Genomic DNA, 24,261 nt, shown 5'->3' on the forward strand with positions numbered 1-24,261 from the left:
AATTGGAAATGAACCTTGTTTTACATAGTGGTGATTCTAACAACATGTCTACATGTGTCCACCTCATTGAACTTGTTAGTTGAGGTCTGGCGTTGCTTCACTGCTTCCAGCTTCTGTATGGGAATAACCATACATGAACACCTCTGAGTATACCCCAGCAAACTCCAGGCTCTTTGCAGAGATGGGCTCAAAGTTTGATGATTTCTGTGTCTTAGTAGCAAATCCGGCCAGCATGCCACAAGAAGGATTTGTATCCCAAAATACATTCAAGGCAGGAGGAAAATGGGGCATGCTTCTGCCAATGTAGGGCTGATTTTAAGAGGACTTCTGCGATGTCAGACGCAGATCAGCACTTCTTTTGCAAAAAAAGCAAATGCCTCACAAAAGCACTGTATAAACATGGTTGCTGGTGAGCAGCTGCAGAAGTATGTCTAAGAGTTCTACAGTCTTTTAGTATTATTGATATAGCCATGTAGCTGTGTAAGCTCCAATTGTAAGGTAATAGTACTTGGACCGGTTTTCTGTGAACTGATATAACTAGAAGTGAGTTAATAAATATTCCACAATAAATAAGTATTCAACAGTAACAGAAATACATTTTCTGTTACACTCTGTTCCCAAGCTTCATTTAATGATCTCCATAGTTAATTGTGCTGTGCTGTTGAGATACTTCACTGCAAAATAACTTCCGGTTTTTCAGAATGCTTGTTTTCTTCTGAAGTTACATGGTTTACAGAAATAAATAGTAGCCTTATTAAATGTTAATAGAAACAATTTGGTTCAGGAATAAAAATTCTAGACATTATAGATTTCTAAATAATAATGAAGAAAAGATATTGTAAGATGGAGAGAGAAACGTGCACATGGATGCTCATGTTAGCAATGCTTAAGTGGATTATAAAACAAAATTTATGCTTTAGAGTGTAAAATTAAGTCTTGTTCCAGCCCCAGAACAATGCAGTCTGAGTGGGGATCTGTGGGGATGGCTTGTTCTGATTTGTTACAATCAAAATAACTAGCTATGCCAACCACAGACAGTTCTATTTGTCTTCTTCTTTCTCTGAAGCAGGCAGTTGTAGGGGTATACCGTATTCTGCCCTTCTCCCTTCTGCCCCTCCCACCTTTCCCAGGGACTTCCGCCTTCTTGGTGGCTAATAGTTTTGAAAAGAAGCAACACTGCTTGCAGAGTCCTGTCCCATGAGAAAATACTGGGCTGCTGTGTGCAGGATTTCCAGAGTAAATGGCATCTATCCAGCTATCTAAACTAGGCTGAGCTGTCTGAAAAAAAAGATAAAATCCTAGTTTGCTTGCCCATCCTGTTTTCTCTTATTTTCAGTTTGATTCAACAAACTTTTGAAACCTTTCAGGCTAATCTATACCAATATTTCTGTTTACACAGTCCTCAAAACTCTTTCAAAATGAGTATTTCACTTTTTTGTTATAATATTGTTGTTGATGTTACCACAGTAAAAGACGACGACTCTTCACTCATTCCTATAAGCAGATTCTTGTTGTGCAAATTCTTAAATTGAGGTGCAGACAGGTAAGAGAAGGTGACAAAGCAGAAGCCAGGAGTCATTATCTTAAGAAAGAAACAGAATTTAGAAGATTGGCTCAATCTTAAGAATATTTTCGAAGTAAAACATCTTAAGACTAGATAGGTAGTTGCTGTGCTTTTCTCTTCTTCTGAATGTCCTTAATGCAATTCAAGTGGCTTGAGAGATTTTTGTGCATCTTGTGAGAGAGTGGCTTCAGTCCAACTTTTATTTAATCTAGCATATAGTTCACTGATGTTTAGTATTCCCACAGTTTGTGTAAGATGTGTAGATGGTTTGTGTATTCAACCTTCTTGGTTAGTTCTTTCCAGTAGAGTTTCATGTACTTAAATAATGTGCTTTGTGAGATGCTGCACGTGCCAAAATACTGTTCTTTGCTCTTCAGAGATATTTACCAACATGGAGACGGTTTTCGTGGCAATGACACCAATGCTTCTTCATAGTTACACACTTCATGTTATCCAGGTTGCACTTGTATCCACTGTTACTTGTTCATGTGGTTAAAGAGACTGTCATTGGGTTCTGAGATTGCTTACCCAAATCTTTCTCCCTTCTGTCTTACTGTATTTCATGGAATCATAGAATATCAGATTGGAAGGGATCTCAAGAACCATCTGGTCCAGCCTTTCTTGACAAAAGTACAGTATAGACAAGATGTCCTAGCACCCTGTCCAGCTGAATCCTAAAATCCCCACTTTGCTGGGAAGGTTATTCCAATACATGATTGTTGTCACTGTGAAAACTTTTCCTCTTCTGTCCAACTGGAATCACCCATTGGCTAACTTGTGCCCATTACCCCTTTTCCATGTGACTCCTCTTAAAAAGGGACTCTTCATTTTCTTTATACTGTCCTTTAAATACTGGAATTAAGTTGTTATTGTCAATGCAGCTCTTACAATATAAACAGGATGATAATACTTGTAATGTTTACAGAGCCTGATATTTTGCCAAAGCAAAGCAGTGGTAGCTGGGAGTCACCGGTGTGTTAGTGATGGAGCAGTCTGCTCCAGAAGGCTTCTTTGTTTTTTGAGACTTTTTTATACCAAGAATCTCATAAAAGCACTTTATTTAACTTTTTATTTTGTTGTTGTTCATTTTAGGATCAGGATCCAGGCTGTCAATGAAATAGGAGCTGGACCATTTAGCCACTTTATTAAAGCAAAAACTAGGCCGTTACCACCCTCACCTCCTCGGTTAGAGTGTGCCGCGGCAGGTCCTCAAAGCCTGAAGCTGAAATGGGGAGACAGCAGCTCCAAGCTTCATACTACCGATGATATGGTCTATATCTTGCAGATAGAAGACAGAAATAAAAGGTAAGAGAGATAAATCTTTTCCTTGTGTTAATGAAAATGAACTCTGGTTCATCATAATGCAGTTGTGATTCACAATAAGAAAAATGTTGTTTTCCAGACTACTCCATACCTACATATATACATATATACAAAGTATTGTCTTAACAGGGATTCTGTGCCTGTAGTCTAACTGAGCAAATTATGTAACAAAGCTGTTGCTATAGAACAACATAAAGCTGTACTGTTGAAATTTTATCAAAACCCTGCTCTCCCACCAATAAAAGTTAACACCAATTTTCATGGTCACAGTACTTTACCCATTAGAATATGTAAAACAGAGGTATTACACCCAACATGCTGTGTGTATTAATAAATCAAACAGTTATGTTAGCGTAAGAATATAGACACATAACCACCGGAATGGTTATATGAGGTGCTTTATTGCAGCGCTGGGAAACCAGGGGCACGCGCCCAAATCTGGCTTCAACCTTGTCGCATCACGTTCACAATTTATACATCAAAAGTTTCGCAATTAATGCATATTCAACCTAAATTGCTACCTTGACTAATACATATGCATCAGGGATTGCCTCATCAGTCCATTATGACATCAGCCTCTTCTGCGCTTGCGCAGCCCTCCTCTGGTGGTAGTCCTGATGAAGTAAGGAGTCTTCCTCAGATGAAGTAAGAAGTCTTCCTCGCTTTGTCCTTTTCACCTTTCCGTTCTTTGGACAGGCCCCAACCATTATGTGAATGCCAGCATTCTCTTGTTTTCACTTGGCTGCCTCTGGTCAATCCATATGTTCTGCTTGAGTAAGGCACCATTCTCCATATATGGCTATGTTAATTTCTACTGCTAGGACTACCATTGTGATATCTAGTTATAGATTAACTAAGGTACAGAACAGCAAAATTACAACTAAGGTACAGAATAGCAAAGTTACGGCTAAGGTACAGAACAGCAAAGTTACAACTTGTTGACATATAAAGGCCTTCTATTGATTTGCAAACTTTCAAATATAATTTATTTTTAACATAAAATTTCACCCTTTTCTAACAGTTACAAAATCAGAGGTCTAGGAAAGGCAAAACTGAACAGAGCAAAATTTTTGGGCAACATGATGGTCAGGATTTTAAAGCTCTAATATTTCTGAGCATTAGTAAATATGAGTTTGGCATCAGCTTGGTTGCTACACAGTAATTATGAAATAAGGATGCAGAAGAGCTCATCCACCATATTTCATTTCCCTAAAAATTTCTTCAAAGGCAAGAAAGCTTTCAGTGTGCAAGAAACGCAAAAATGAACATTAATCAGTCAGTGGCTAAGCGAAAAGTATTTTCCTATGCAAACTTTGGGAAAGATTTACAATGTAGCTCTAAAGTTGTGATGAGATATATCAATAAAAAAAGGGAATGAAAGAAAGACAATATGTGACTATTGCCTAATGGTCTGAGCTCTTTAATGAGTAAATATCATAGATGGCTCATAAATTACTAAGAAAGAGTCTTAACTAGTTTAATTAAGTAAAATAACTGATGTATCAAGTAGGTAATCCTTAGAGACTCTGAGAGCAGAGCATAATTTGGTGTGACTTAGCATGATTCCTTTAATTTGAATAGAGCTGTGCTGAGTTTATGCCAACTGAAGATCTGGCCCAAAAGCTGTAATTGTAAGTAATAAATCCATGAATAATGCTTTTAAGCATACATCCCCTGTATCTCAGCTATACTGATGCAGAGAGGGTGCATGCTCCTCTGTATTAATACCAAGAGGTGTCTGATGAATATAGATGCCCATTTCAAAGTCTGACTGATAAAACCTGTTTCTTCAGAGTGCAGTGATGAGCCCATCACCTGCAGCAGCATGTGATCAAGTCAGCTCTAAAGAAACAACCAGCAGGCTTCTTTTGTTTGCTTTCATGTAGCACTGCAGGTAGGATGGTGAAGAACTATAAACTGTTTTAAACCTGTTTTGATGTTGGAGAAAACAGTAAGCTTCCTTGTAAGTATCAAACGTGTTATGTTACTGGCATCAGAGAAGAAAACCTCTTTATCTTTTGCACTTGCATAGGGCTTTAACATAACCCTTTGCACAAACTTTTCTCACTGCAAATAGTCACTTAAGAGCTGGGTTTTAGGAGGAATTTGAGCTTTTTACTCTGCTAGGTCTTCTTAGCTTTAAATCTGGCTTAGACACTACATCAGCTGCCACAGATGCAGAGAAGCTACTCATCAACATTGCACTGTCTCCTCCTTCTTGAATGGAGTCCTTGCATGAAATGGCTTCATTTGGTGGTTGAGTTTGTAACAATTAGTTGAAATATCTGAAATGAGCCATAGCCCTGAGCCCTCCAGCTGATGAAATGTGCACCCTCATGGACACAGCAGAGTAGAATGGATGTGCTGCTGTTTGTGACAGGTGCTGTGTTTGAGAACAGTTGAAGCTGGCAGTTCTTGGCAGTAAGTTCTATTTATTTTGTTCCCTGTCTGACAGTCACTTTTAGCTCCCCATTGTGTCCACCAATCATAATGAGAGAGGCTCCTAAAAGAGTACAGCGGCAAAGTTTTGTACATTCAGGAGAGCTATCATTCCTAATGAACAGAATGACAGCCCACACATGAATTGGTAGAAAAAGCAGTTAGAGTTAGGAGTCTTCTTAGATCATTCCCATAAAATAAGCACCTTTGTCACTGAGGAGTCACTCACTTGTGTGTGCTTGTGAAAAATACTGGAATATGGTTCTTTGAAACTAGCCTCTAGCTGGTTGTGCAGTGCTTTAACAAGCTATTGCAGGTAAACTGTGGACATCTAATGGAATAATTAAATAGAATAGACTATTTCAGTTGGAAGGGACCTACAGTGATGATCTAGATGATCTAGGCCAACTGCCTGACTAATTCAGTGGGACCAGAAGTTAAAGGTATTGTCCAAATGCCTCTTAAACACTGACAGGCTTGGGGCATCAACTACCTCTGTAGGAAGCCAGTCTCTGGTGAAAAAAGTACACTGACTAAATGTTCTAGAAGGGTGTTTTGGAGTCTTTCATGGTTTGAAAGGGTTATGGGAATATTCCATGGTGTCCCTTCCCTCTGTTGAGAGAAGAGATAGAACCCAACTCAGGGGAAGAGGATGTGGCATAAACATGTATAACTCAAAATTGACCTCTGTTACATTCTTCTTTCAGAACATATTGTTACTGTATTCCCTGAGATATTTGAAATTGCTTTTAACAGCTTTATGGTTAAGTCCCTCAACTCAGTATTACAATTTTCCCTTCTTCAGTAAATCTGAGTATGCAGTTTGCTTACTGTAGCATTTCTTACTGATGATGCTTGAAACAGGAATTAGCTTTAAAATGCTGTTGAAGCATTTTCACAAAGAGCAATATAAAGCTGAGCAAATTCTTTAAAAGACAAAAAAAAACAGGAAAAAAGAAAATCATCAGTAAGTCCAGTTCTGACCCTGATAGCTTTAACGGCCTTTTGTAAAGATTGAGCTCTGGGTTTATGCAGTGATAGTCAGCCAGTGCTCTTGAATGTGTCCTGGTCATTAAGAATTGTTTTTAACTTCTCCATGCTGTAATGAGGTGTAACAGGCCAGTAGTTGGAGACTAAATGTTTCATCGATTGCAAGGCCTGTGAAACAAAATACTTGGAAATCTTCTGACACTGATTAATGTAGGGACTTGAAAAGGTGTGAACATCAGAAATGTACCTGCTTTAGCTCTCCTTTGCTGTTCAGTGGGTGACATTTAGGAAGATCAAATTAGCATCTCTTGTCCTTTCAATTATGTGTAGCATTAAATGGAAATGAAGAAAAGCCTATTTCTAGAAAGCACAGTACATGGGAACGTTAGCTGAGAGTAGTTGACCTTTATGTAGAGAGGACTATAAAATTTCTTTCTTTTTTAAATAAGCTATCAGTTGTGACTTCATTTCCTAACTCTAGTAATGTAAAAAAAAATATGTTAATCAAGTTGCACCATTTTCCAGAATACTGTGGATTTTTTCCTCTCCAGGTGAAACAAATGAACCTAATTATAGTAGTGCTTTTGATTTATTTTTTTTCCTGTACCAGTAATTAGTCTTTTGTTGTTCCTACAACTAATTATACCTCTTTAGTGTCTTAAAATGCTTACACTATCCAGTCTTAAAGAGAGAATTAGCAAGTACATTATTAGTGGGTCATTTACCACTTGCCTGTGTTTCTTTTAGATGAATATGTGTTGCAGCTAAGATGAATTCTGTAATTTTTGTGTGCACACAGAATCCAAATAAAAATTATGCTTTAAGGAAGAATCATTGGTAAGGTTGGCTAAGAAGCAACCTTAATGGTACCAATGAATGAATTGACAATTCTGAAGCTCGCTTTTTTAAGTGAATTGTATGAGATGGTGTTTACTGACATACTAAAATATAATTGCTTTTGTTATGGATATTTATTAAATATATGAGTTTTTACCCAGTGATAGGAAGTGATCAGTAGCAGCTCCCTTTCATAACTTAGGAAGCATTATTTATGTGGGTATTAAGCTGCTGGAAAATACTTTGCTAAACTGTATGTGTTTGCCATTTAATATAAATGAAAAATCAATCTCAAAATAGAACTTCACTATTAATATTGGTACAGTCATTGTGCACACACTGTTTTCCTGCTTAACATAAGAATGTTCCAAAGGCTATAGCCATACTTCAGTGTTGTTGTGGAAACTGGAAACTTTAGTGACTCCAAGGAAGGAATAATATTTGTTTTACTATTTGGAGAATTTTACCTTAACTTGAATGTTTATTTCAAGAGGCATTACCCCTCATAGTGCTCACCTCAGGTGTGCCTGTTACTGTGGTGCAGGCAGCAGAGGTCATCTGAGCTGTAAGATATATGGACTCTCAGTTGCCTTTTGGTGCCTGAGGTTGTCTTTCCTTGCTCGTATATGGTAGGTTGTGAAAGGAGCCTGTAAAGCCTGAGTATGAACAGGGGGACATACATATTCTTCCCTGTATCCAAGGGAGATGTATTATCCCATCTGTTTCAGTGCTTGTAAACCCAGATGTTGCTGATGCTTGTGGTAGTGCTCTCTTTTTCAATTGTGCGGAAAGCTCTTTCACTGTTTAGAGAACGCCTATGAGAAATGAAGAAAAGTATATTCTAAAAATCTATGCCAGTATTTTCCAAGGTGAGAGGAAACAAACAGCACTTATCAGGAGGTGGTTTCCAAGGAAAATAAAAACCTGTTTTTAACAGTAAAACAGTAAAGCCAATGCAGAGAATACAGATGGGCTCTTCTGCAGAAAGGTTCCGTTTTTTGAAGCTCCTAGCTCTTCCAGTGACTCTCCCGCACCTCTGTTATCTTCATCCAGTGATGCTGGAACCTTTTCTCCCCAAACATGCTGAAGTTGTATACAGCAGAAGAAACTATTTTCCCTTCCTTCCAGCAGTTTCTATGACCTAGTTACTCCTTGAAGAAGCATAACAAATGGCAGAGAACACACAAATGAAATGGAGACTATCAGAGTGTCCAGTGCCATTTCCCTGGCTGTAGAAGTGGAATATCACATATGATAGTTTGGGCTAAGCAGCAGTCTTTGCAAAATGATTAGACAGTTTCTATGTGTTAGAAAGTAGTCATATGTATGAGCCTCAGTATGTATGTTCTGCATTGACATGAAGTAAGGTAGAATAGAAACACAGAGAGATAAATCTCTAAATGTGCTGTCTTTGCCTGATGACTAGCATAATCATTATCTAGTTACTGCAACTTTCAAGCAATCTAATTAAAAATTGTTTACACTAATGAATTGATCAAGACAATTTACACCCAGTTTAACAGCAATTATGGATATGTGTCAGGTTTACTGGCTTGTGAAATTCTATTAAAATATAAAATTAGATACATTAACACAGCCTTGCAATTTACTGCAGAAAAAAAAATCATTTTCATATTGGGTAAAACAGTAGTGAAAAGCACTTAAGAATGAGCACCAAGACATATGGCATGCTGCAATTTACTCTGCAAGCCTGGCTAAATAGAAAGTTGACATCTAGAAAAGTCTTTTAGGTAGTCTGTCTTAGTTTCATATTGTGTGTTGCATTCTGTAGATGAGTGTTGCTAGTAACAGTAATGATATTAAGAGCATTCTGATTAGATACTTGGGGCTTTGCAGTAAGGGCTGTGCAAATGAAAAGAGGAAGAACTGTTCCAAATTCAAAAGCTTAACTTGTTAATGTATTTCAGCTTTGTTCCTAGAAACATGAGTAAACCAACATTTTTAGTAGATACAAGTTAAATGGATACACATCATCTTTTGAGGCAAAGTGAAATGTGAGCAAACCATGTTAAATGTTGGAGATGTTTCAGCTATTAGGAATCTCGTGAGACACAGAATTAGATGCTATTCCATAAGTATTTTCAAAGAATCCCTGATTTGGTGGGAAATTTATTAATTAACTACATAGAAACACAGTGGGCCAATATTCTCTTGATCAGTGTACACTGCAGGTACTTCAGACCTCATGGATGTAACTGAATATTCTAGGTGACAGATCAGAAATAACAGCAGCATCTAAACCAAATATTGTCACTGTATTGAAAGCTGTTTTATGAACACCCGTGACAACCTCATAAGAAAAGTAATGCCCTAATCAGCGTAATTACTGCTTAGCATCTAAAGTGGTAATGGAGTTCAGCTTACAGCTGCCAGGATCATGTTAGCCAGTTTTCTAAGAGCACATCTTTAGGTTCCAACTTCATTTTGCTGAAGTTGGTGAACTAGCAACAGTGCTTCACTTCCTTAACAAGCTTCGGTGAAACATATCACCTGGACTGTCTTTGGTAAATGGTTGTGAAGATGAGGTGCTGAATGACTTCATGTCCAGGTTCATAGACACTGTTAGTTGCTGCCATGCTGGGAAAGGGGATTGTAATGCTGCAGACAGAAGATAAAAATGTATCTGTACTATAAAAGCAGTACTTTCCCACAGTTGAGCTGTTTTGTTCTCTTCTGGCTTTAGCTTTGTTAAGCCCACTCATATTTATATCTACTGTTAATAATTAACATGTTCACAAACTGTGTAGCTGAGGTCCACAGTGACATGGTTTAGGGTGGCCTTGGCAGTGCTGTGGTGAAGGTTGGACTTTATGATCTTAAAGGTCTTTTCTAACCTTGTTGATTCGATGATTCTATGTTACCATTGCAAGCCATGGTATTGGTAGGTACCTAGTCATCCAGTTCTTACTGACTATATAATTTCAACAGGCCATTGGTTGCTCTCCCTAATTTCTCCCAGATCTTTCATCCAAATGCTGTTAATTCGCATTAAGTTGTGCTCAGTATTGTCCTTCCTGTCTGTTCCTTGGCCTCTGATGGAGCTGCACACAGGAATCATCTGTCAGGCATTTTTCTGACCTGTCTTCCATTCCACCTGAATGTGCCCAGGAGTTTCTTACAAGAAAGTAATTTCTCTTTTGTGGGGAGCTTCTGTAGGTTAAGGCATCTCCACATTTTCAATAATTCCAGACATCTAACAAGTGCCTATTTGTGGTAAATACAGATTGTGTGCTCAAATTCAGCAATAGATGAAAGATGATCTAGTAGAAGCAAGTTAAAAATCATGTTTTGGCCTGAAGATGTGCTAGGAAATTAGGCTAAGAAAACCAGACTCTTCCCATCTGACTATTACCTCTATTCTCTTCCTGCCTTTTTCTGCTCTCCACTAAGTTTTGCTTTCCTAAGTATAAAGAAGTAAAAGTTGCCACCTTCAATGGCTCCTGCTGTTGTTATTATGATGCTTATAAACAAAAATTATGTTGACAGTGCATTGTGGAGGTTGGTTTCTAAACATAATATGAACAAGCATACTTTAATAAGTTTTCCAAAAGGTGTCCTCTAGAAAAGAGATCTTCAGATCAGAAGGACCAAGGCATCCTGTCTGTTTTGTCCACAACTCGTGTTAGGACTGGAAGTCAGGATTAGGAGAGGTTGTGGGAGCACAAAATTCTTTGGTACCCCCTTTCCAGATGTTTGCCTTCCCTGAACACCTACGTGCAACAAGAGATGCCAGAGAGTAGCTTGGAAAGATGCCCCAAAGCTGAAATGATTGGGTCAGCTTGGAATTGGTTATAAGGGCACCAATGGATGTGGGGGAGGGGTAAGTTTTTCTCTTCAAGCTGAGCATTTTAAAATACTGCAGAAATGGAAAAAAGAATGTGTGTTGACTTTACTCGTAATTATATGGTTTTGTTTTGAAGTCTTGTTTTCCTTGGTGCCACTTTGTAGTATAGGGAGTTGCTGGTGGGGAAAGAAAATCAAGTAAATCAGTGAGTGTTTGATAATGTTCTTTAAACAAAATAGAAGAGTAGTCTAAGGAAGTGGGTAGGAGCTGTAATTGTGCACATAAGAGAGGTGTTGCAATAATACTATTAAAAGAGCTGTTGGTCTGTGAAATGCATGTACTTAAGTTTCCAATTATGCGGTTGCCTTTGTATGCTGAAATGAAGCTTCAGGTAGCCGGGTCAGACCAGTGCTATATTAATAATTTAGCTCCAGCCAAGACTGTGACAAATGACCATGTTTTTCTGGGAGGCAGTAACAGAATCATTAAGATGTCCATTCCAGCCTTTGTACCTTGGCTCAAGATTGCTGTCTTATTTAATGCTGTACAGCAGATTTTCTTTCAAATTTAATTTTTGTAAGGACAAACGGGTTACTAAAATATAAATAAAACCCAGGAGTTTGAAAGGGAACCTGCCGATAAAAATGTGCTGAGAGCTAATGAGCAGAGGTAGAGCGAGTACATTCATATTCCTTTGCTCGACTGGAAGTCACTAAAGTGGAGAAAACAAAACAGCTGCAACATGTGAAACATTTCCAAGAAGATCTTCATGGAGAATAGAAAGGTATTGATGAAAAGCTAACAGCAATGGTGTCTCCCAAACAATTGTTCTAGCACATTGTGTTCTCTCTCCTCCACAGTGTGTAGGTAAATGAATAATCCGTGACTGACATGAGAATGTCTGGGAAGAATGAGATGAGGGGAAGTAGCCTCTGGAGAATGTCTTCATCCCTGGAGAAAGTTGCTTTCTTTTCAGTTTCTGCTGTTAATTTAGTGCATGGTGAAAACTTTAAAAAAATCATAATGCAATTACATTGAGAATGCCATTAACCCACAGAGATAATATTTTTTTCAAAGACAGGGTACCAGTTTAAGACGTGCAGCCTACTGTCTTTTAATATCAACAGGGCACACCTCTGAGAATTGAAAATTTCTTGGTTCTTATATAGCACACTTTAAAGATTTACATGAAAGCAGGTGGAGATGAACACATCTTGGCTGAGACACACTTGAGCATAGAATCATAGAATAGTTAGGGTTGGAAAGGACCTCAAGATCATCTGGTTCCACCCCCCCCGCCATGGGCAGGGACACCTCACACTAAACCATGTCACCCAAGCCTCTGTCCAATCTGGCCTTGAACACCACCAGGGATGGAGCATTCACAACTTCCCTGGGCAACCCATTCCAGTGCCTCACCACCCTCACAGTAAAGAATTTCTTCCTTATATCCAATCTAAACTTCCCCTATTGAAGTTTTAACCCATTACCATTTGTCCTATCACTACAGTCCCTAATGAATAGTCCCTCTCCAGCATCCCTGTAGGCCCCCTTCAGATACTGGAAGGCTGCTATGAGGTCTCCACGCAGCCTTCTCTTCTCCAGGTTAAACAGCCCCAACTTTCTCAGCCTGTCTTCATATGGGAGGTGCTCCAGTCCCCTGATCATCCTCATGGCCCTCCTCTGGACTTGTTCTAACAGTTCCATGTCCTTTTTATGTTGAGGACACCAGAACTGCACACAATATTCCAAGTGAGGTCTAACAAGAGCAGAGTAGAGGGGCAGGATCACCTCCTTCGACCTGCTGGTCACACTCCTTTTGATGCAGCCCAGGATATGGTTGGCTTTCTGGGCTGCAAGTGCACCCTGAAGCCGGCTCATGCTCATTTTCTCATTGACCAACACCCCCAAGTCCTGTTTTGGTTTGGTTTTGTCTGTCTTGGACAGTAAGAGTAATGAAAAACTAAGACATTAAAGTGTAAACACTTATAATTCTATGTGTTCCCATATATGAACAGGAGCAGTTCTGGCTTGTTGAAACTATTCATGTCCTCATTCAATCCCCACAATTTTACCAATCCAACTGTTTTAACGCAACATTGAACCAGCTAAGGAACTAATCGGTGTAAGACTATCCTACTTAGAAATCTTTACCCTCCATCAGTTCTCAAATCCAGTTCACCTTCTAGCCCTGTAAATATTTGTACTAAAGGAGAAGCATGGGGAATGGAACAGCGAGTTCAGGGAGGCTGGGGCAGGCTTAGCCGCCACACTTCCTAAGGGACCTTCACTGCAAATATTGGCATGTTAGTATTGGTTGTTCTTTCATTAAAGTTTAAACTAACCTTTTCAACACTGCAGCTAAAAGCATATCCATTTTGACTGAATGGACAAGAAGTGGCCGTTTGTCAAGCTGCAGTATTTCAGCCATGTTCAATCATGTGCCCATCCCTCAGCTTCAGCCTAGCCATGCCAGGGAGGAGGCATGGAGAAGGTTCTGTTGAGCCATGCACTTGCCCCCTCCACAAGTTTTTCAGCTCTCAATTGCACTGATGTGCAAGTTGTGTTGCTGCCCTGTGGAGACTGGGACGTGGGTCATCCCTGCCCATGGCAGGGGGGTTGAAACTCGATGATCTTAAGGTCCTTTCCAACCCTAACTATTCTATGATTCTATGATCTCATGTTCAATTTATGAATGATGTAAAGCTTTGTTAGATAAATGAAGTGGGATGTATTAAAAAGGCAAGCCCTGCCAACATAGTTCAGCTATCACCCTGAAAAGCCAGGAAGATTTTTGATAGCTGTGCTTTGTTAGTGACCATGCTTAATGGCATTCCATAGCATATGAGCAGGAAAATTCATTGTCCATGTTCAGATGAAGAGCTGAGTAGAGGCTGGAAGAAGGTGAGAGGGAGATAGAAAACATGGCATCTTTTCCATATGCCGATTAAGTCAACTTTTAAATGCATAGGAGATTAAGCCTTTGGAAATAAGCTCAGTGCTGGCTTATTCTTAAGCAAATATGTGGAACAGGGCCTGGATAAAGCACAGCGAACAATGTCAGGCTTGCCAAGAATGGAAGGGTTCTCACATTTAAATGTGCTTTTTAAATTAAAGTTAGATTTAAATTTAGATTTTAAAAATTAACTTCTTGTAATATGAACAGACTACCTTACTTTAGACAATTTTTAATGTATGCATACATCACAGTAGCAGTGTGCAATCACACTGATTGATTCATCTTTAAGTTCATTGTGGTCCTTCAGCAGAAAGCTCTGGAGACTGATTGTAGGATATATTTCTCCAAGTCATCTTCATTAGGTTTCTTATCTCATGAGCTGCATCTTCAAACACATTTACAAAGTGTTATTGTTATAGTAAAGCCTAGCAGCAATTGCATTTGGTTGACTTAGTAATCAGCCTTTCTTCTTCCAAAATTCAAAGTCCTCTTTTCAAAATGGCTGAATTTCAGAAGTTTATAAGTGTGCTTCCATTATAGTTTTGTGTTTTGAACATGTATGCAAACTTTTCCATCCATAATGGTTTCTGCTTTCATTACAGATGGGTTTCGAGATGGAGAAGTTAAAAGCAGTGGAAATTTCTGTAAGGATTTTCTAGAGGAGCTGGGTTCCATGGACCTGGAGTGTTAGTCCAGTTCCCAAATGACAGGAGGAGCTCAAGTGTTTTGCCAGATTGTTTTTGCAGTGTTATGAAACCTTAGTCGTATGCAAAAGGAGAAAGTGTGATTTGAGGACTAGGTTGTTGGTATTAATCATATAAATATGTCTAGCCCAAAGTGGGGTATGGGTGTGCTTGTCTGCTAGCTGGTAAGGTATATTTATCCTTGCTTGCTTGCCTGGCTCCATAGATGATTACAAAGAGGTCAGTAGTCTAAAATACTGCATCAAAAAATCTTATTTTTTTGCTATCTGTTGCCCTTAGAGGGGGTCAGAGACAAGACTGCAAGTAAGACCTTGTTCCCCAGTAAAGGCTGAGCAGATTTAATGCAAGATGCTGGGTGTTTCCTCTTTATTTATCCTTACTCCCACTCTGCTCAGGACCTGGGGGTTGGGATCCTAGTGAGAAATTTCTGGCTAACATATGGCTATTGCTGGAAAGCTTCTTCTGTCTGAGTAGAGCAACTGAAAATCAAGTCTGATTCATTTCCTTTTTTCTTTTTTTTTTTTTTTAGATTGAGTGACATTGATTTTGTTCTGCATTACATTGCTGGAGAAGTTTGGTTGCTGATGTTTGGTTTTGTCAATGGAAATATTATATAAGCTACTTCCTTAGTGTCATGTATTTTTCTTCTTCTCAGCCTACTCTCAATCAGTAAGGGCATTCCCAGAGCTCCTAAGCGGGCACCCTTTTCTGTCCTCCATATCCCTCTCATTGTAATCATGCTTCCCCTGTGCCTTTTCATTCATACTGTCTTTGCCACTACACCATCTTCAGTCCATGAACTCTTCAAAAAACATATGACTGTATTATAGAATCCATATGTTCTGATTTAAATACATTTATTCTGGTTCAAGATGGCATAGATAAGTGTAAAATATAGTCTTTGGATCTTAATGTGCGAATAAAGTCCAAATCAAGCAATTAAAGGTTTTAAAGTATTTGTCTTGTTTTAAACATACTTTTAAACCATCAGAGCATGCAGTGTATTGTAGCAGAGCACAGGTTGAATCCATTTTGATTAGTAGGTAGTAGGAAATGCATTGACAGTTGTTTTTCTGATTATTCACGTCATCATTTTGCAAGGTAAGTAGTAGCTGGAAAAGGGACCATGAACTTCTGCTTTCTCCAACCTACTAATCATTGCTGGTGTGCTAATAATATGCTGGTTTTATACTTGCCTTTAACAGCTTGGAAAAGCACATTATGCCAGTTTTCACAATACAGATACCTTGTGCCGATATCTGTAATAGCCAAAAATGTCGGGTTTATGCCCATGTAATTGCATGCTCTCATTTTATTTTTTCCAGGTTTATTCCAATTTACAGGGGACCAAGTCATACATACAAAATACAAAGGCTGACAGAATCCACATGTTACTCATTCAGAATACAAGCAGTCAATGATGCTGGGGAGGGACCTTTCTCAGACATATGTACCTTCTGCACAACTAAGTCAGTCCCACCTGCAATCAAAGGTATGTCATAGTTTTTTTTTTACCTATATGTAAGTAACATGTAATTATTAAAATAATTGGCGTGTATGAGTGAGTTTGTAAGGGTTAGCCTGAGTATGCAATAACACGTGAAAAATCAGTTTGTGCTGCTTGCGTATTTCTGTGAATTGTCAAGTTATATTATGGTGGGAAACTAAATTACCACCAAAGTATTCATAAAAACAGTATAGATGTTGCACCAACCACTGCTGTTACACAGAAATTGTTAAAATGCTGCTGCTAACAATAGTGTTTACGAGAGATTGCTCTGGATTACCACGGCACTTCTATAAGGAAAGTAACATCTGTAGTATGTATACATACCAGCTTAAACATTAGTAGAGTTTAATGTTGGTTTTAGTTGTGTAGATGATGTTCAGCATAGAACTTCAGCGTTTATTTTTCCTTTAATGTTTAAAATTAATTATGATACTTCACATACATAAAGTGTTAGGTTTAGAACTCACTTAGCTTGTGTTCCTCCAGAAGAACAAAAGGCCTAATTAAATGAAGTTTTATAATGAAACATCTTTTACTGTGTGTAAATTTTGGCCTAAGTAATTTTGTTCTTTCTTTCCAAGGAGGACTACTGCAAAGGCAGGAGAATCCCTGTGTCAGCTAGCAGATAAAATGAGCTGAAATCAGATGCACATTTTTTTTCCCTCTATGTTTGAAACTTCTTTGTCAACTAGTACCATTTACTGTGAGAAGTGGCAACTTCTAGCTCATCAGAAAGGCTTTGTTTGTTCTGCTGTTTTAAAAATCTGTCTTTGGTGATTTTGACACCATTTGTAATCAGAGATTTAGAGAAGGGAGAACACTGCTGGGGTGTAATTTCCCCAGTCCCTAGGTTAGCTGCTCTGAATTTCCCCCAGGAAGAACAACACTTGAGCACAGAGAGAACACTGAGAGACTGGCTTCACTATACTAAAATCAGCATATGCAAGAATCCCATCTGTGTTTCTACTTGACTATCCTTTGGGTTTTGGCTTTTGCTTCAGTGCTGTTTCTATAAGAAGTTACCTGTATGTATGTGTTTGGTGTAAAGTTTGAGGGTAAATATACTTGCCCAATGGTGAATTATCATGATTCACTCTTATTAGCAGTTGTGGGCTATGCTGCCCAGCAAAGTAAAGGGAACTCATGCTAGATGAACCAGGCTGATGTAGGTGATAGTAGCAGGGAGGGTGTGCTTCACAGCTTTAGCATATGCAAGTTATCAGAGTGACTGGGCACAAGCACATGTCACTTGTAGATGCCAAGTCCATGTTGTCGTTGCTTCTTTATCTGCACTAAGTGGATAAAACTATAGCACAGAGATGCACTGTAGTCACATTTTCATTCTGCTGGGTAGAAATCCATTTTATTAAATTCAGATCTCACCTAGGTTTTGGTTTTGAGCTCCCTGCCTATTTAGTTCCTCTTAAATATGACTCATACCCTCAACTGAATATCAAACAGTTAATATGGTGCAAATACCACGTCATGTGTGGGCTGGGACTGCAGGTACATGACAAAACACTGGCTGTAATGGGGAAGAGGGCACAACAAAAATTGCATTAGCGAACACTGCCAAACGGAGGCAATGCTACAGGGAAAAGAGATCTGTTGAGACAAAATTTTTATGTTGATTCCTATCTGTGTTTGGAGCAATACAGAGGAATGTATGTGATAAACTTAATATAGTTTTTCATGCCCATGTTTGTTCTATAGAGTATCCTAATTGCTCACTTAGTGATGCCAACCCTGAAATAGTGTTATTGTTAATGGCAGTCAAAAATCTACATCTATTGGGGTGAGGAATGGAAGGAGGGAAAATAATTGAGTGTTGTTGTCAGCTGGGATGGAGTCATCTATTATAAGCCTCTCGGCACTGGCAGATGTGCAGAGAGAGAAGCAAATGGATATAGATTACGTGTGGGTCCCCGTATGATTCATGTGTTCCTCTTGGGTGGTAACAAATTAGTCTAAAATTCATGTAATGTATGCAGCAGAAGCTGCATTTGTTTCTTTGATAGGCACTCCTGTTGTCTGTTTTCGTAGGGTTGGGAAGCTAGATTGCTGTTAACAAGCTCATGTCCTTGCATGTGCACATGTTAACCACTTGGTAGAGTATTCAGCACCATTGTTTCTCCCAGTTCTGGCTTTTTGTCATGTTCTTGCTTACTGTGCCTGATTAGGAGGTTCGTGGACTTTGGATGCCGTTGCAGTTGTTTTGATGCCTTCCAGTGACAGATGCTTAATTGTACATCTGAACATGCTACTGATGTTAATACTCTGCTCGGCTCACCTTCAAGCTTACTGTTGGGCATAGTGTAGCATCTTTTGGCTTTCAGCTGGTGAAAGGCCTTTCTCCCAAGGAGAGCAGCACTGTAACAGCTGTATGAATTTCTCTAGAGTTCTAGTGAAAGTCCTAGTCTAAGCCTGGCTGGAAATAGCACACATCTGATCATCTGAATGTCAGGCTCAGAAGTAGATGTGAATCCAAGTCTTTAAAATTATGCTTATAACTTTTATTTCCTAGGCTGGACTTAATCTCTAATACAGAGGATTATTTAGCTTCCCTTTTCACATCCCTTCTTCTATTTTTCCTGAATAAAGCATTTGGTATTATTTCTCTCTTTCAATGATGTGCAGCTTGGGAGGAATACAGAGGCATCTCCACTGGCACAGGTGTTTGGTCAGAACCTCACGAAACTGCTGCTTCTATTAACAGCCGTGTAATTTGTGTGTTTGTTTCTGCTTTGAAAACAGTGTACAGCACTGCAATTTTAAAAGTGCAAGGTTTTCTATCATGTCCACTCACACAACTGACAGGTGATACATGGTCTAACAGCTAGCTCTCCTTTTGTAGAAGTGATCTGGATCCTACAATAAACAGGAGCTTGTTAATCAGCTCTAAATTTCACTCAGTTTTCTGTGGATAGTGTTTGTTATTGTTCAGTACCACAAGAATCTTGTGCTTCATCAGGCAAGACTGTGCTGAAATAAATGAGATTTTTGAGTGACTTTAAAGTTTTGCTTCTTTCATCTAGCAATGATGGCAATTTGATGTTTTGGCCACATAAATACGGTGTAGAATAGCATAGAATCATAAAATAGTTAGGGTTGGAAGGGACCTTCAAAGGCCATCTAGTCCAACCCCCTGCAGTGAGCAGAGACATCTTCAATTAGACGAGATTGTCCAGAACCACATCCAGCCCAGCCTTGAATGTCTCTGGGAATGACACATCCACCACCCCTCTGGGCAATCTGTGCCAGTATTTTACCACTCTGGTTGTAAAAAATTTCTTCCTTGTGTCCAGCCTGAATCTCCCCTTCTTTATTTTAAAACCATCACCCTTTGTCCTATATCAACAGGCCCTGTTAAAAAGTTTCTCCCCATCTTTTTTATAGGCCCCTTTTAAGAACTGAAAGGCTGCAATAAGGTATCCCCAATGTCTTCTCAGGTCTGAACAACCACAACTCTCCCAGCCTTTCCTCGTAGGAGAGGTGCTCCATCCCCTGATCATTTCTGTGGCTCTCTTCTGGATCCTCTCCAACAGGTCCATATCTTTCCTGTACTGAGGACTCCAGAGCTGGACACAGTACTCTAGGTGGGGTCTCACCAGAGCAGAGTAGAGGGGCAGAATCAGCTCCCTTGACCTGCTGGTCACGCTTCTTTGGATGCAGCCCAAGATACAATTGGCCTTCTGGGCTGCAAGCACACATTGCTAGCTCATATCCAGTCTTTCATTCACCAGTACCCCCAAGTCCTCTTCAGTGGTACTCTCAATCCCTTCATCCCCCAGCCTGTACTGATGCCGGTGGTAATGTCCCGAAGGTCTTTGTTAAAAATGTTCTCGTATATATTGCAGTGCACGTAAATTAATAAGATTTCAATGCCATCTTTGTATTAAATGCTGACACATTTCATTTTATTGTAGCTCCTCGAGTGACACAGCTGGGAGGAAATGCCTGTGAAATTACCTGGGAAATGGTCCCACCCATGAAGGGAGATCCTGTTGGTTACGTTCTGCAGGTACTGGTTGGAAGAGAATCTGAATATAAGCAGGTAGGAAAGGGGTCTCGTTTTAGTATTGCTAAATTGATGAGATAAAGGAAATGTTTTTTAACATTTGCTGTGCTGCTTTGTTCTACTGTTTTGAATTGCACTCTGTGGTGATGTGTCAGGGGAACTTTGGTAAAGGCTGAGTCAAAATTAAGAGCTGTAGTAGATTGGGGTTTCCCCTGAGGAATTATATAGAACGTGGTTTTCTATTGGAGTGATTTGCACTCTGTCCATAATTAATCACTATTTCTAATGGAACTAACCTTTGAAAAGCTACAGTTCTGTCTACCCATGCTTTCTTCTCAACTGATAACCAGCCATGGAAAAGAGGGAGAGTTTCACTATTTCACCTTCTCAGAAATGGTTTTGCCCATCAAAATGAGTTATCTTCATCATGAATCTGGGTGTTGTCTCAGCACTGGGTCACATCGCTGACTTACTGTCTGTCAGCTAAGCTGCAGTAGCTATTTGTATGCTCGTAGTGAACAGGAGATGAAATACATACATGTCTTTCAGCGATTTTTCTGGCTAATGCATCTAACTTTGCTGTGGCATGGGTGCAGTCACTTGCTACTATTTAACTGAAAAGTAATGTTAATGATGTCAACTTAATTGAAGAGCAAGCCCTAAATTTACTTTAAATCTGTTTTGTTCCCTGCAAGTGAGTATGTATTTTGCATGTATATCTCAAGGGACATATTGTATTAGAAAAGTTTTGCAAATTGTTTTCAAGTGTTGCACAAATGAAAAATATTGTAACTTTTCAGGCTACTAAATACACCCATGAGAAAAAAACAGTGCCTTAAGTGACTGGAGTTTCTATAGCAGTTGCCAGAGCATTTTGCAAGATCCAGGGATAGTACAGCTGGATAAGGAGATAAATAGCTGCATGAAGTAATTTTTTATGTCCTACTGTCATGGAAATAAATGCAACAAATAGCTATTTCAAGCTATTTATGGGCTGTGCAGGACTTCATATTACTTCATATCACTTCATGTTGGGTCACTCGTCCTCAGACGCTTTGCTCTTCTCTCACTTTCCAGGACATAGCTGTCTCTGTTCTGTGACACAGAATCATAGAATATCTCAAGTTGGGACCCATAAGGATGACATGTTTTACACCGGCCCAGATGCAGATGTTTCATAGAGTAAAAATCCACTTTTAAAACCTCTCTTAAAATTTAAACTTTTCAACTAAAGAACATGTAAAATTGTTTCTCTGTTACAATACTGTAATTCTATCAACAGTCAAATCACTTTGCAGCAATTTAAAGGCAACTATTTAAAGGAAGACATTAAACAGTTTTAATAGGAAGGCATGTTAAAACCCTGTGGAGTCTTTGTGTCTACTCCCAGTTGATTTACTTCAGATGAATACAGGTGATAGGTGACCAAAACCAGCTTCCTCATTTTGTCTTAAACTGCTAATCTTGTAAAAGCTTATGAGTGTAGTTTCATATGCAGCTATATCCTGGAGCAGAACAAACCAGTGAAATGGTAAAGCATTTACAAATGTCACCATCTGTAGAAGTGATTATGCACAGCAGAATTCAAGATGATGAATGCTTGTCAATCTATTTTTTTGTGTAGGGAATGGGAGAATGTTTGAGATATGTTTGTTTTTCTCCCCCAGGAAATTTTACAACGATGTTCGTGTTCTGGCAAAGATATTTGTTATTCTGACAAACTTATTAGGAATATGACAGTATGACTTTTGTGACACTAGCTTAGCATTCATAACCTTATGCCTTTTAAACTGGTGTGATGGCATTTTATTGACAAGAATATTGTATACTTTACACAGTAGATTTTAGTCTTTTCATCCAAAGAAAGGCTTAGAAAAGGAAGAGTCTATCATCATGAAAACTGAGTTAGAACTTTTTAGTGATGGTTGTGTTTGGGTTTTCAAGCACAGCTGTATCCTGTAGCTATTTAGAGAACAGCTGTGCACATGGTGTGGCACAGTGTTGAGCACGGAGTCTCGCTGGACTTGATAAAGCTTACAGAAATCCTTAGGAAGCACAAATGTGACACTCAGTTCCTATTTCTGGGAAAAACTTACATTACAGATCTTGACCCAGCTGTTTGCTAGGGAGATGTTTAGAAGGTGCAGAATGCAATGTTCTGCCATATTAATTTCATTAATAGAAGAAAAACTTCATCTGGGTTCTTTGTGCTGATTGAGCATGAAGTAGTCTGCTTCAGCTTATTCTGACACAGGGTCAGATGCATGCTGAAGTAGCCATTTTTCACTTCCGTTATTCACACAGCATGGCTCCTTAGTACATAGCACTGATTTTTCTGGAACTGCCTGTGAATCAGTATAAAGTAGGGCATGGTAACACCTGTCTAGTGTGTTTTGGATCTAAAGTTAATAATTATAGAAACCTAATTATGAAATAAAACATTAATAGGAGGAAACAAAGTCTTATTGTCATCTGTTAACTCTCAAAGCTTGAGCTCCTTGTAAATCTGTTGCTGCATATGCCATCTTAGAGATGAAACTCGAGAGATGAACCCCTAGGAGCAGACCACTGCTCTGCACTTGCATCTCGCTTATGTTGTAGAAGCAAATTCAAGTTACAGAAAATATTCTTCATTAATTTATAAAATAAACTAAATCACTTTAGCATTTCCTTCCCCTACTGTGACATTCACCATTTACATGCTTTGGACAAAGCTATAGTTTCTCTGTAGATCATCGCACCTCAGCTGAGCCCCCTCCCCTGGTAACCCAAGGTATACAACCCTCTACATCACAAAAGTCATTGTTGTTCCACAATTTGTCGGAGCAGAGTTAGTATCAAAGTACTCAAAAGCTCTGTTTTTTACAGACTCAGGCTATAGCTGTCCCTGTCCTCCTCTGGGGGAACACATAAATATTTCTCTGACGAGAATTGTCTGAAAAACTGGATTTGCAGAAGCTAAACACATAACATTGTAGCTCCCTACAAAGTGTGTTCAACAAAATTCTCAAGCGATGTGTTCCTTTTTGTGTATTTGTTAGTTTTATCTATTTGGATACTTTAAAAAAGGATTGGTGTATGACAGTTCTTTGTAGCAAATCAATTTTTCTTTTTTTATGAATCAGGATATAAATCACAGCTGCCTCCAGGAATCAGTGGCCCAAATTTGTTTTTCTGTTTCTTGCTTTTTCATCTAGCAAAACTTACCGAATCAGAACTTACCTTTAAAGTGTGTTAAAATGATCTCCAGCTTTGCGTAATTTTAATCTGGAATTTGGGAAGTGGGATGGGTTGTGCAGCACTAGCAGGAGTTGAAGGTTGAGATGACAGTTGTAACACTCGCAGCCTAAGTTTTAGTTTAGTTCCCCAGCTGAGCAGCTCTGGGGATTGAATCACTGAGGAGCCAGTTCTTCATAAGAGCTGGCCACAGGAAATGAGAGCTGGGCTTTAAAGCTTATCCTCAAATTGTTTGCCAGTGAGGCAAAATATTCTTACATTTGAAATTTCCGAGACTTCGGAGGCAGTGGTGTTTCATTGGCTTCTGTCACATCTCCTCTGGGAGAAAACTGTCCCCAGATGCTTTCCAAAGAAGAAAAGATATGGGTGGGATACACTGACTGTGTATGTATGTACACAGGGATGCAGTGCGAAGCCTGCTGGGGTCTGCACTGAGTTGGATGCCTGGGAGAACGCGATTGGCTTAACAAGCTCTGATTTTTATTAGTTTATCTTTGTTTCAGACTCTGTAGACCCAGTCTCTGAAATGCATTCAGTGTATTGTTAATCTGTATAAAGCTCTAATCAGCTAAAACTGGGGTTTTCTTCTCTCTTTAAAATAGGGCGTCAAAGGCAGTTACGCTGGTTGCATGCCAAAAGTGCAACATACTTGTACAGTACACATTGGCATGTATTGTTAGTTCTACTTGCACTGAGTATTTTCTCTGCCTCCAGATGCCAATTTTGTATCATCAGATGGAGCAAATAATTTGCTTTTGGTAGTTTTTCAGTGCAGCCCACCTTGCAGGAATTGATCTGAGGGACTCTTGTGTCCTTTGTTCAAGGGACAAGGCTGTCCATGCAGCTCCTAAGGGTTTATGAGCATCTCAGCAGTG

At 39.1% G+C, this 24,261-nt stretch overlaps 1 protein-coding gene across 1 annotated transcript in view; it reads left to right on the plus strand.

Moving 5' to 3' along the window:
* FNDC3B (fibronectin type III domain containing 3B) overlaps positions 1-24,261 on the plus strand; it is a 204,490-nt gene that overhangs the window by 173,112 nt on the left and 7,117 nt on the right. Inside the window, exons 23-25 of the mRNA XM_034063887.1 lie at positions 2,657-2,869; positions 15,947-16,113; positions 20,058-20,185. Of these exons, the coding sequence (XP_033919778.1) occupies positions 2,657-2,869; positions 15,947-16,113; positions 20,058-20,185 (508 nt within the window). The remainder of the gene's footprint in view (positions 1-2,656; positions 2,870-15,946; positions 16,114-20,057; positions 20,186-24,261) is intronic.

The sequence above is a fragment of the Melopsittacus undulatus genome, chromosome 6 (assembly GCF_012275295.1).
Source record: "Melopsittacus undulatus isolate bMelUnd1 chromosome 6, bMelUnd1.mat.Z, whole genome shotgun sequence".
In the NCBI taxonomy this organism is placed as follows: domain Eukaryota; kingdom Metazoa; phylum Chordata; class Aves; order Psittaciformes; family Psittaculidae; genus Melopsittacus; species Melopsittacus undulatus.